General features: G+C 44.0%; 2 protein-coding genes across 2 annotated transcripts; one reads left to right on the plus strand and one right to left on the minus strand.

The window, feature by feature from the left end:
• Nucleotides 1-5661: 5661 nt before the first annotated feature.
• Nucleotides 5662-10727, plus strand: taf5 (TAF5 RNA polymerase II, TATA box binding protein (TBP)-associated factor). The gene is made up of 11 exons (XM_041933324.1): nucleotides 5662-6070; nucleotides 6563-6788; nucleotides 6876-7191; nucleotides 7297-7460; nucleotides 7712-7847; nucleotides 7974-8094; nucleotides 8182-8311; nucleotides 8730-8894; nucleotides 9022-9199; nucleotides 9565-9742; nucleotides 9976-10727. The coding sequence occupies exons 1-11, from the start codon at nucleotides 5662-5664 to the stop codon at nucleotides 10188-10190; spliced, it is 2238 nt and encodes a 745-aa protein (XP_041789258.1). The 3' UTR covers nucleotides 10191-10727.
• atp5md (ATP synthase membrane subunit k) lies at nucleotides 10592-12224 on the minus strand. The gene is made up of 4 exons (XM_041933325.1): nucleotides 12128-12224; nucleotides 11035-11139; nucleotides 10818-10911; nucleotides 10592-10710 (listed from the first exon to the last, which is right to left on the minus strand). The coding sequence occupies exons 2-3, from the start codon at nucleotides 11119-11121 to the stop codon at nucleotides 10822-10824; spliced, it is 177 nt and encodes a 58-aa protein (XP_041789259.1). The 5' UTR covers nucleotides 11122-11139; nucleotides 12128-12224; the 3' UTR covers nucleotides 10592-10710; nucleotides 10818-10821.
• Between the last annotated feature and the right edge of the window lie 117 nt (nucleotides 12225-12341).

The following is a 12341-nucleotide window of genomic DNA, read 5'->3' on the forward strand; positions in this document are numbered from 1 at the left end:
TAGTGATAAAGAAACTGTGGTGCGCAACGTTGTGTTGCGAAGGCCCTGTGGTGGGGCGGCTGCTTAAGTGCCTGGTTAGATCTCCAGCGACAGAAAATGCGTGGGAGGGAGCAGAGAGAAGGAGCGAGCAGAGGGAGGGAGCACAGAGGCTGTGCTGAAAAGGAAAACTTCCTCACATAAAATGTTTTACAGTAAGATCATTACGATCACAAACACCACGCCGCATGTCTACAATCGTAGAGGTAATCCTTTCAACATTATGAGGAGCTTGGCGTAACTCTTGCATCACACAATCTCTGGGGGCTTCACACACACACACACACACAAACACACACACAAACACACACACACACACACACACACACACACACACACACACACACAGACACCTTGGTACACTGCATATTGTAGTGTAATTGTGCTTTATTACAATATCACCGTAGGCGACATGGTGGGATAGTGGTGACTGTCGGACAAATAAAACCACAACAGAATCAAGAATACACAGATAAGTACAACAAAATCCAAGTGACACACTCCTCACATGACAGGTCATAGTGACAGGTACAGAGGTTCTCTGGGCACTGGAGGGTGGCATCCTTTACCGCCATCCTGGTCGCAGCAACGAGTATTTACCACAGAGAGGGTGTGATACATCACCGGGGACCGAACGACCTTTCCCCACCCTTATAGTTTTCTGTGCATTGAGGGATTAACTTTCTGGGCGTGCCCACTTTCGTTTTACCTCCATGGTTTATACACAGTATTCTGAGAAGATCTCAGCAGTTAACATGGAAGTACAATATTATAGCAGATGGATGACGGCAGCAACAAAAGTAAGACTTAAACCAGAGGTTTAAGATCCACCTACTAGCGCAGCCAACCCCTCCTCCTGGGAGAAAAGTCATATGTTTGTTTGACTCATCCACCCGCCCCACCTTTGTCCATTTACAGACTTTCTTGCTCTTTATACTAGTTAGTTGAAAGCCTGGTGCGTCTCATAAAGACGGAAAAGGGTACCTTGTGCGTCTGTATGAGACGCTGATGTGCGTGATAAAGCATAAAGCATTTGACAGCTTGTTATATCTTGGCTGAATATAATAGATTAAAAGAGTTGCTATCACAGATTTTTGCAGTGTCATGACTCAAATCTAGCTCAACCCTGTGCTGACGGTTGTCACAGCAGCTGCCTTTGAGCGGATAGGGATTCAATGCCTTGCATAGACGAAAAAAAGACTTTTATTTCATTGACTCAGTCCAGATTATTTCTAGCTGTTCTCTGGGTTTCGAACAAGTTTGCTTCTGTGCAGCTGCCACCGCCCATCCATGAGGCCAGCACAGCCGACAACTGCGTGCAGGATCCGGCTCTCCAGATAGGTCAGTATTGAATAATGCAGGCTCCCCACATTTCAGCCGCCAAAATGGAGATCTCTAGTGCCACAGCTCTGCCTTCACGGCCATTATCCCGCTTGGATGGGCAAACGTCTCAAAGATGCATTCATGCACGCACGCACGCACAAAAGTGCGCCATCACACACACACACACACACCTCACACAGGCCAAAGCAAATAAGAGCAGCCAAAGCCAGACAAGGAATGGCAGGATTTGAAGCTAACCAGAACTAACTTTATCTCAGAGCTTTGAGTGAGTAACGGTGACATAGACGTGGATTTCAAGGAATTTGGGGGCAACATGTTTCGGTGCAAAAAAGTATTTTTCAGGTGGGGTTCCTGGTTGCTAATCCTCATCCCTCTTTTCCATCTCTGCTCGACTCCCAGATCACTGCAAGAAATCTGCTTTGCAGTTAGCTCTCTTCGTTAGCTGTTTCGCTCATGTTTCACGACCCCCCTACACCTGCCCCTCGCTGTGACACGTCACCACCCACATTCACAGTCTCATTTAAGCTCCTCTCCTTGTCTCTCCATCAAGCATACACCATCTCAGTGTAAGGTACCATCTTTTCTGTCTTGTTGCTGCCCCACCCCTCCTGTTCCCTGACCCGCTCCCCATCCCACCCAGCACGCTTCCTTCCCCCTCCACCCTCCTGCTACACGTTTCTTTCCCTTCATCTTAGCCTCGCTCGCTCCCTCCCTCTCTCCTTCTCCTAGGGCATTTTCTACCTCTTCTGAGAGTCACACCTCATGAATGATTTACTTGTGCATCACAGTGGGGGATTTTGCTGCGTTTTCTGACCGTTTACTGCATCAAGATAGACAGGCAGCATCCTCTGAAAGACGAAAACTTGTGTTTTCCTTTAAATGTGCAGTTAAGCATCACAGATCTTCTGCTTCACACTCTGGCTCTCTGGTCGACTGCTGGGTGCTCCTGCCTGGATAACAATAACAGCATCAAAACAAGCGGAGGGCAGCCAAACCAGCAAAGAATCGCTTCAGTTTTAATACATCCAGGGCGTAGCTGTCACATTCTGGGCAATTTATGGCAAGGTCTCCAGCATCTTATGGAGATGGTGAATTTATATCAAGTAATCAGCTGGTACGGCTCAGCTGCACCATTTGTCACAGAAAAAGCTACCCTACACATGCATTCTCTGAAATCCAACATAAAAGCACTGAAAGCGACTAGAAAACTGCCACACCCCTGCACTCTGCTCTCCCAGGACTACATCACTCCCTGCTGCCTCACACACAAACATGCACATCCACAAAGCAAAGCTTCTTCTAATGCCTTTTCTCATGTTGTTCATCTTTTTTTATTTTGAGATTTACAGCATATGAGAAAGGTAAAAGTGATGACAAGCTTATCTAAATTTCCATCTGAACGAGCACATCACAGTGCCGAGGAACCTGCTCAGGACATTTTTACTAGCACACGCTTGAGGGGACGTCCATAACAGCACATCTTCTCCTGATGCGCTTTAGCCATGTAAACACAAAGCACTAGTCTTTTAATTTGAATCAGTGAAGCATGTCAGTGGTAGCAGCACTATACTGGCTAGTATCTAATGAAGATCTGAACATGCACAGAAATGGCAGCAATTGGCATGATAATGACCTTTGTGCAATGCTAAATAATGCATCACAGTGATTTTCTCATGTTTTTCTTGCAAACTATTCTGATGCTCTAAAAATCTATCGCTATGGCTCTTCATCAATATGGATTTCAGAGGTTTAAGTGCGCATGAAACAGCGTCGTTCTTTCAAGGTCTGTGTGTGTGCTCTGGCAAAACTGCCTCTGCTGGGTGAAGCCACACCCTGCTGCCTCCTGACAGAAAGAAAGAGAGAGGTGGTGCTGGTGGTGGTGGCGGCAGCACAAGGCTGCTGCCAGGCTCTGTAGCCGCAGAGGGGTTCACAGTTCTAGATATAAAGTATAAATAAGTTTATGACCTAAATGATCAGGCTACAACAGAGTGTAAAATGCTGGTGCTTTATTGTGTGGGCAGTATTTAGAACGCTAGATGATCCAACAAAAACACCTCAACACAAAAGTGAAGTGATTATATGCAAATACAAAATGTGACTGCTCCCTTCATGATGGCGCAGGTGCTGGACATTGCAATCATTTGGCGCAGCACCGCAGGCTCTTTGTAAATCTATATGCAGGGAACACTTATAGATCTTAAATCAATAACCTTTAGCCTGACTTGTTTTAGCAGTGATCATCTACATATCTACTGGGTACGACAGAGGGTGAACACAGCAAGAAACTATCTGAGCAATTTCTAGTAATGCTGCTGATCTTTGAGCACATGCATTAGCATTTGTCACTCTGTGGATGACACCAAAGGGAGGCATGAATCCTCACTCCCTAATTAGCAGCATCACAGTGAGCCTGCACAGATGACCGCGCCCTCAGTTGCTGATGGTAACGTTTGTGTCTCCTACGGCCAACCGACCCCACCCCCATCTCTCCTCCACACAGAGCAACGGCACCGCAATGTTATACAACGCCCTGCTGCTTCTGCTGTGAACCCTTCTTTTGTCCCACCCCTCACTATGGACCTCAGTCTGCATGTCAAACCCGCTGCTGAGTGCTCATTCTAACGGTATCTAGTGGGCATGACAGGAGAGAGAAGCTTCTGCGAGTGCATCTAAGCCTGAAGAGACATGTTTTGGATTATTCTCTCTGTACATTGCACATGTCCTTTATATTGTTAACTTTTGCACATTCCATCCTGTTCGTTTCAAACACTGAACAGCCTTTTCATTAAAAAAAGAGAGACATATTTTACACATTTATTATTTTAAATGTTTTTATTTTAGATTTATGGTTCTTGATGATTTCTTTTATGTGCAAGCCTACTTGGCAGTAACTGGTTCTGATTCTGAAATCAGTTAGTAATGGGTAGATCATTTGAAAATGTATTGCTTGAGAGGGTTTTTTTTTAGCCTGAGAGGTTTTGTAAACAAAAAGAAAGTAGAGAGATAGATAAGTTATCTAAAATTTCTGTACTTAAGTCATAATCTAGAACCAGTCTGAAATCGTGAGTAAATGTGGTTCCAGTACTGTTTGAAAAATCAAATGACATCAAGTGCTGATTTTGTAGTGACAGTCTTTTGGAAATGAAAAGAGATGCTGTGCTGCAGGAAAATTGCACAGTCAGTGATATATGAGCGTGTCTCTGAGAGGGAGTTCAGAGAGCTCAGAGACAGGAGAAGGTATGTTCCTCTGTACAGGTAGAAATCCAGCCTCAGCAGAATGCAAAGTGGATACTGCTGATACCTGTATGTACTCTGTGTCTCTCCTGTGTGGATCCTCTTTGCTACAAGTTATACATAAAACTATACAGTACATTTAATTGATCAAGTGTTTATCAAGACAATGATGCTGTTTAGGAAAACATGACTAAGCTGACAGGTTAGGAAGACAGCAGAGCTATTTGTCTAAAAAGACAATAAAGCAAAATGGTCATGGGTTTCAGTGTCTCAGAATATTTTCAGGTTTTCTTACGCTTCTGTGACAGTAAACTTAAGATCTGTTAGATTTTGATGATTTGTTGGACAAAACAAGACATGAGATGGTGTCACACCATGAGCCCGGGGAAAGTGTGATGGGGATTTTTCATTATCAGACCGAAAAACAAAACAAATAATTGCTCAATAAACAAAAATGAGATTAATTGATCATGAAATAATTGCTTGTTGCAGCTCTATTTTGCTTTACTCTTCATTCATAGCTGTCACTGCTGATACATTGTCTAAAGTGGTCATCAGGTTGAGACGCTCCAGGCTGGGCAGGGATTGTGTGGGACCAAAGTGCCACCACCTGGTACAAAATGGTACATATTGAATTATAAACAAAATATGAAATCCAGTTTAAACAACACACACAAAGTTAAGTTTAAATAGAACTGTTTCTTCTTAAATAAAAATAACACTGTTCAAATTCATACAGTTTACCTGAACCTAAAGAAGATTACAACAGGTGCAAAAGTCAAGTTTTATATTTGAAAATAGCTTATTTAGGGTCTCTTAGAGCAGAATCTAAGATTATGATCATAAAATGATGAGTTATAAATTCATCTTTACTCCAATTTCCTCAACAACCAGTTTCCATTGAGTTACATACTGGTGTTGAAGGAGGCGGGACTTCTGCTCTAAGTGGCATGACGAGGCATCAATAAGCACCAATCAGGTGATCTGATTTTGCAGGGTCGGCGTTTTCCGTTTTCAAACCTCGCACATGCGCATTTCATTTTGAAGATGGCGGCCGTACAAGGTAGTCTGGTCGAAGAGAAAGACATAAAAACAGAACCATCGAACGATGGCGGTGGAAATAACAACGCAAACGACGGCAGGCTGCTCTCTACCTCGCCCGGCTCCAGTGCTTCGACTGGAAGTAACAAAAGTGCGACGGGAGCCCCGGAGGACCAGCAGACGCTATTGGCGGTCCTGCAGTTCCTCAGAAAGAACAATCTGAGCGAGTCCGTCGAAATTTTGCGTCGTGAAGCGGGATTACCCGAAGATTCTCTGGATCCGAAGGGAGGCGATTCTTCCGGGGCAGGCTCGGGTGCTGCTGCGGGCAGTGTGGACCTAGAAGGCGGGGATGCGAGCTCTCTTCTCAGCCGGGTGACCGCTTCATCCGCCGCTGGAGCTCCGGCGCCAAACAAAGGTAGAAGCAGGCGAAGGTTAGCGTTGTTTGAATGTGTGACACGCTGTGCTCGGCGCATCCAACCGTTTCCTGTTACTTAAACATCACCTGTGAGTGGACCATTATCACATTACTACATCAGAGTCACTACAAATGTACTCTCAATGGCCAGAAATATGAGCCACAAGCCACCATGTGTTCATCTAACCCTTCTGTCAGTGTCTCCATTCAAGTTTTGAAGAAGTTTCACACAGTTAGTGTGTGTTGCAGCAGTGCTTCGCCTGTGTTGCATTGAGCAGGTGTTTGTATGGATCGCCACATATCAGCATGCACTTCTGGTTTAAGGTGTAATTGCACATTAAGATGCAAAAAAGATGGTTTTTACACTTTACCTAAATAGCAGTTAAGGTGATCTTCTAAACAAGCCTAAAACTAATGAGATATTGTTTTTAAATGGTGTAGTTGGCCAGTCAGCACTGATGAATGCACATCTGACTTGCATGTGTCTATCAGCAGCAGAAGATCAGCCGGACGTCAACGTGGTGTTGTCAGCGTACAGCCAGCAGGGAGACCCAGCTCTGTACGGGGTTTACTACAGCGGCCTGAAGAAGTTCATAGAATCGGTTTTGGACTGTCACCGAGCCGAGCTGTCCCAGGTCTTCTACCCGCTGTTTGTGCACATGTATCTAGAACTGGTGTACAACAATCATGAAAATGAGGCCAAGGTGTTCTTTGAAAAGTGAGTTTTCTTGACCCGTCGTATGTTCTCCCAGCTATGGCGTTAAATCCCACACGCTTGAACAGCTCTACCCCTTTGGTTTCCCAGGTTCAGCGGGGATCAAGAGTGCTACTACGAAGATGACCTGCGTGTTTTGTCCAGCCTCACCAAGAAGGAGCACATGAGAGGCAACGAGACCCTGCTGGACTTCCGCACCAGCAAGTTTGTGCTGCGTATCTCCCGTGACTCTTACCAGCTGCTGAAGAGGCACCTGCAGGAGCGTCAGAACAACCAGATCTGGAATATCATCCAAGAGCACCTCTACATTGACATCTTTGATGGCATGCCACGCAGCAAGAGCCAGATCGACGCCATGTCTGGCAGCCTGGCCGGAGAGGCCAAGAGAGAGGCCAACAAGGCTAAGGTTGGATTTCTACACTGACGTACATTTCCGTTTATGATGGGATCCATTTTTTTCATACCTTTGTTGAATTCTTGACGTGTTCTTGTTTTAATACCATTCGATTAGGTTTACTATGGCCTGCTGAAGGAACCAGAAATTGAGCTGCCTCTCGATGATGAGGATGAGGAGGCAGAGAATGAGGAGGGTAAACCCAAGAAGAAGAAACCCAAGAAAGACAGCATGGGCTCCAAGAGCAAGAAGCAAGATCCTAATGCACCTTCACAGACAAGGTAGACACAGCTGTATACAGCTCTGAACGTGCACTGCAAATGTAACCTATACTGCCACCTTCTGACGAAACTACACTTTGCATTGTCTAGTCTATTCACTCTAAACCCGTTAAACAGATAGAAACCGATAGAAATCAACTAATTTGCATTTTCTTTAATTCCTTTTTTTGTAGCATTTCACAATTATGCTTTAAATTCACTTGATGATTAGTTTAGGACACGGCAAGTGATATTTGTTACTCGTTGTGCAGGATACCTCTTCCAGAACTAAAGGATTCAGACAAGCTGGACAAGATCATGTACATGAAGGAGGCCACCAAGAGGATCCGCCTGGGACCAGATAACCTCCCCTCCATCTGCTTCTACACTTTTCTCAACGCTTACCAGGTTGATAAGTCAGCAACTTACTGTGTGTCCACCATGTTGACACATTTGAGCAAGTCATGTGACCGGACGGTTTGTTGGAAACTATATTAGAATCAGGTCTAATTATTTCCCGTTTTGCACCTGCAGGGTCTGACTGCAGTGGACTTCACAGACGACTCCAGCCTGATTGCAGGAGGCTTTGCTGACTCCACAGTACGTGTGTGGAGTGTCACGCCGAAAAAGCTCCGCAGGGTCAAGTCTGCGGCAGGTAAAGTGTATGACAGCAACCACTGACGAAGGACCGGCAGCCTCGCCTGAGGACTCCCTATAACATGAATCATTTCTCTCTCTCAAGACTTGAACCTGATTGACAAAGAGTCAGACGACGTGCTGGAGAGGATCATGGATGAGAAGACGGCCAGTGAGTCAAAGATCCTCTACGGACACGGTGGCCCGGTGTATGGCATCAGCTTCAGTCCAGACAGGTAAAATCAATCATGGCCCACGTTATGAAGTCAACCTGAACACCCATTAGTACATTTAACCCAGAAGAGACATTTCCTCTTTTATTGCATTTATGACAGACATTGAGAAAGCCTTAAAAGTTTAAACGTGTATGGACTTTAAAAAGTCACTGATTTTTTCAATGCAAATATTAATTAAAATGATTTGGTGAAGTAGAAAGGGATTGTTATCGAAGAGCTGATGGAGGGAATCAGACTACACCTTTCCTAACATGCATCTACTGTAAACTAGAGATGCACGGATGATGCCGGAGCCCTGAAGCTTGTTTCACTCCTGTGAAGCGCACGGTTTGAAAACATATTGCCGGAGCTTGTGTTGACTGAAGATGTGACTCGGAGAGCACGTCATTCCTGCTGACCTTCTGCTTTTGCTTTTCAGAAACTACCTGTTGTCGAGTTCAGAAGATGGTACAATCAGGCTGTGGAGTCTCCAAACATTTACTTGTCTGGTAGGCTACAAAGGCCACAACTACCCAGTGTGGGACACCCAGTTTTCCCCCCATGGGTACTATTTTATTTCCGGGGGACACGACAGAGTTGCCCGGTAAGAAACTGCAGAACTGAGCTCATCAGTCCTTTTAGATTTAACTCAGAGGTAAACGTACTGTTGATACGCAGCAGTTCTCTTCACAGATGCTTGTCATTGGTCTATGTCGTGCTCTCTCCAACAGTCTGTGGGCAACCGATCACTACCAGCCTCTGCGGATGTTTTCCGGTCACCTAGCTGATGTCACTTGCACCCGCTTCCACCCCAATTCCAATTATGTCGTCACAGGGTCATCTGATCGCACCATCCGGCTCTGGGATGTCCTGAGCGGAATCTGCGTTCGCATCTTCACTGGTCACAAGGTGAGCCAAGTCACCGGAGCAGTACCGTGATCTCTGGTCTCCCGTTCAGCAGAATCTTAAAGGGCTGTGCATCAGTTGTCACACGTTGTCAGTAAGGTCATATTGTGATCTGTTGGCTAAAGTAATGAAATGAAGCATTTACAAACTGTTACTCCACGAGGTGTGAAATATCATGGTACCCTGTTGAACACTGAAACTAGGATGATGTAAATTAAAAAACAAACAAAAAAACATTACCATAAAATAATTAAATGCCTGTACCCACCCCTGGATCAGAGATTTTTTCTTTACACCCACAGAGTTAAAGATGCTTAAAATTCACAAATTGCAGAGGCAACTACTGAGCCTGTCTTTCAACTCAACAGGGTCCTATCCACGCGCTGGCTTTCTCTCCCAATGGGAAGTTCTTGGCTTCAGGAGCCACTGATGGCAGAGTTCTTCTGTGGGACATCGGTCATGGACTCATGGTTGGAGAGCTCAAAGGCCACACAGATACCATCTACTCCCTCAAATTTAGCAGGGACGGCGAGATCCTTGCCTCCGGTACGTGATCTATGTCTTTTAATTTTCCATCAGTTGAATATCCATCAACTGTTAAACTGAATGAATTTGTTGCCACATTTGTTAAAGATGAATCTGATTTTGTGAACAATGAAGCTACAGAAGACCGTACCCCTGTAATCTTTATCTATTTGTTTCAATGCTACCAGACTCAGGTTCGAGGGGAGTTACTGCGTTATACTTGGACTAACAATGTTTCATCTGATTTGTTCTAGGCTCCATGGACAACACAGTTCGTCTGTGGGATGCTATGAAAGCATTTGATGATTTAGAGACTGACGATTTCACAGCAGCTACAGGACACGTCCATCTACAAGATAACTCCCAGGAGCTTCTGCTGGGCACCTACTTGTCTAAATCCACACCTGTCATACACCTTCACTTCACCCGCAGGAACCTGCTGCTGGCCTCCGGGGCCTACAATCCATGAGGCATTCTTAAATTATGAGAGAGATTTAAAGAAACTTGAAAAGAAGCTAACTTCTCATCCCTGAGCTCCTCAAGTAATTGAAGTTTTGGGTGCAGTGGGAAGACAACAAAAAATTATCATCAGACATAAAATGATTAAAAAAAAAAAGACCTCTGGTGAACGTGTAGCCATGAATGACGAAAGCCGTGTTAGGCAACTCTTGTTCTGGCCCTCAGTCTGACAGATACAGGCCCCAATTGAAGCTGATCCATTGCAGATATCCACTCATCTGAGAAAAGTGCCATTGTTGATTGAGGACTTTAGTCACTGCCACGAGTACAGCTTTGTTCTATTGTCTGACTGTTCTGTATCATAGTCTTTTATACTGTTCTACCCTGTAAATAAAACAACTGTTTTCTATGTTTTGGGAATAAATTTTCTTTATTTTTAACACAGAAAGCAAACAATCATATTTTACTACAAGCATGTGCAGCTGCTTCTTCCTGCCCCAGCTGATAGAAATGATGGTTAAATTGGAATCCTGTAAAGACACAAAAAGGATGTTGAGTTCACCAATGGAGCAGACTTTGCCAAGTAAATGTGGGTTTGGAAAGTCAAGGGATGGAGATTTTTTTTTCATGTACTTACATGATCACTTTTCTGTGACGGCAGCCTGTTTCTTGGGTTTCAATTTGTAGAAAAGGACAATGCCTAATATGCCAGCATATGTGGCCAAAACACACTAAAGAAGAAACAATAAAATGGCATAATGAGAAATACATAGACGCAAGACAGACTGCTTGACAGTTTCACTGTCTCATGTAAAAATGCTGATTAATATATGGTTGAGCAGTACACAACTTACATTCCTCCTTCCTGTGATTGTGTATGAATTGAAGTACTTGGCAAACCCAGTGAACTGGCGCTCGCTTCCGGCATCATGTCCTCCCATGGTGGATTGTTGATGGTCCTGCCACAAGGAGAAAAAATATTAATAGTGACAAATAATACAGATGAGGATGCTATTTTTTGACCATAGTAACAGCATGCATGACAAAAATGTGGCACTGAAAACGATTAGTAAATCAAGAGGAAATTAACTGTCAATTTGGATATATTTTATGTTACTTTTAAAGTAATTTAATCTTCTCCACTAATCATTTGAATGTCTTGTTGTTTGAGGCTATCGGTCGAACAAACCAAGTCCTTTGAGGACGTCACCTTGAAACTGATGGACCACTATAATATTTTATTGACCACGTGATGAGCCGATAAAAAAGAGAAATAATAAGCGACTCAAATCGAGAATGAAACAATCCCTAGTTTACATATGAAGAGGGCCTTAGAGCTGGTACCAGTCACAAATAGTAAGTATCACCAACTCCTGACAGGAACGACTGTGAGAAAACTCAGGCACGTTAAAACTAATTTTAGTCATTTACTTACAGGAGATCTTCAGAATGAGTATTTTATTATGGCCCACTGCACATATAAACTAGTGTCATGCAATTGCAAACAAGCTAACTTGAATTAACTCGCGTTATTACATAAGAGAATGTGCAACTTTAATGGTGGTTGGCTTGACATGCTAACTGTTACTTCGGTAAAATCTGATATGTTACGACGCTGATAACAAACTTCCCTGCAAAACTACAGTATCACTTTTCAAGGTTAACTCGCTTGTATTCAATACCGTAGTGGCAGACAAATGGACAAACAGCGGGCATTTCATTCAAATTGACTTTCATCGGTCACCGTTGCTTAGCTTGTTAGCTAGCCCACTCTATAGTAAGTGGACGTTAGCTTGCTTGGTTAGCCTGCTAGCTATTTTAACTTGCAGACCGTTAGCTAAATAATACACTGTAACAGAGGCGTTTTAGGGATAACATGAGTACTACACTGCACTTTTGGAACCAAACTGAGTCGGCTGATTTGTATTTAAACGTGGCATGTCTTACCTTCAACACACGACCCCAGTACGAGCAGAGTAAGACAGGTGCCCTTCAACAGAAGCTGCAATGCTAAATTCACAAGGAAATCCCGCCTATTCTCAGCAATCCAAAGGTGTATTATTATTGGTCTAAAATAATGTCGCTCAAAAAAAGAGGTCCTCAGCGACCACTGAATGGCTAACGATAATATCAATCATTCTTTCTTGTCTGTGATTGGGCG

The sequence above is a fragment of the Chelmon rostratus genome, chromosome 3 (assembly GCF_017976325.1).
Source record: "Chelmon rostratus isolate fCheRos1 chromosome 3, fCheRos1.pri, whole genome shotgun sequence".
Lineage (NCBI taxonomy): Eukaryota > Metazoa > Chordata > Actinopteri > Chaetodontiformes > Chaetodontidae > Chelmon > Chelmon rostratus.

What these genes read in the sequence shown, in the direction of transcription:
- taf5 (XM_041933324.1), top strand. Translation starts at nt 5,662, where the DNA reads ATGGCGGCCGTACAAGGTAGTCTGGTCGAAGAGAAAGACATAAAAACA. An exon ending in AATGCACCTTCACAGACAAG is followed by an intron (nt 7,461 to 7,711) that starts GTAGACACAGCT and finishes CTCGTTGTGCAG; the next exon opens with GATACCTCTTCCAGAACTAA. An exon ending in CAGGGTCAAGTCTGCGGCAG is followed by an intron (nt 8,095 to 8,181) that starts GTAAAGTGTATG and finishes CTCTCTCTCAAG; the next exon opens with ACTTGAACCTGATTGACAAA.
- atp5md (XM_041933325.1), bottom strand. Translation starts at nt 11,121, where the DNA reads ATGGGAGGACATGATGCCGGAAGCGAGCGCCAGTTCACTGGGTTTGCC. An exon ending in CAATCACAGGAAGGAGGAAT is followed by an intron (nt 10,912 to 11,034) that starts GTAAGTTGTGTA and finishes TTTCTTCTTTAG; the next exon opens with TGTGTTTTGGCCACATATGC.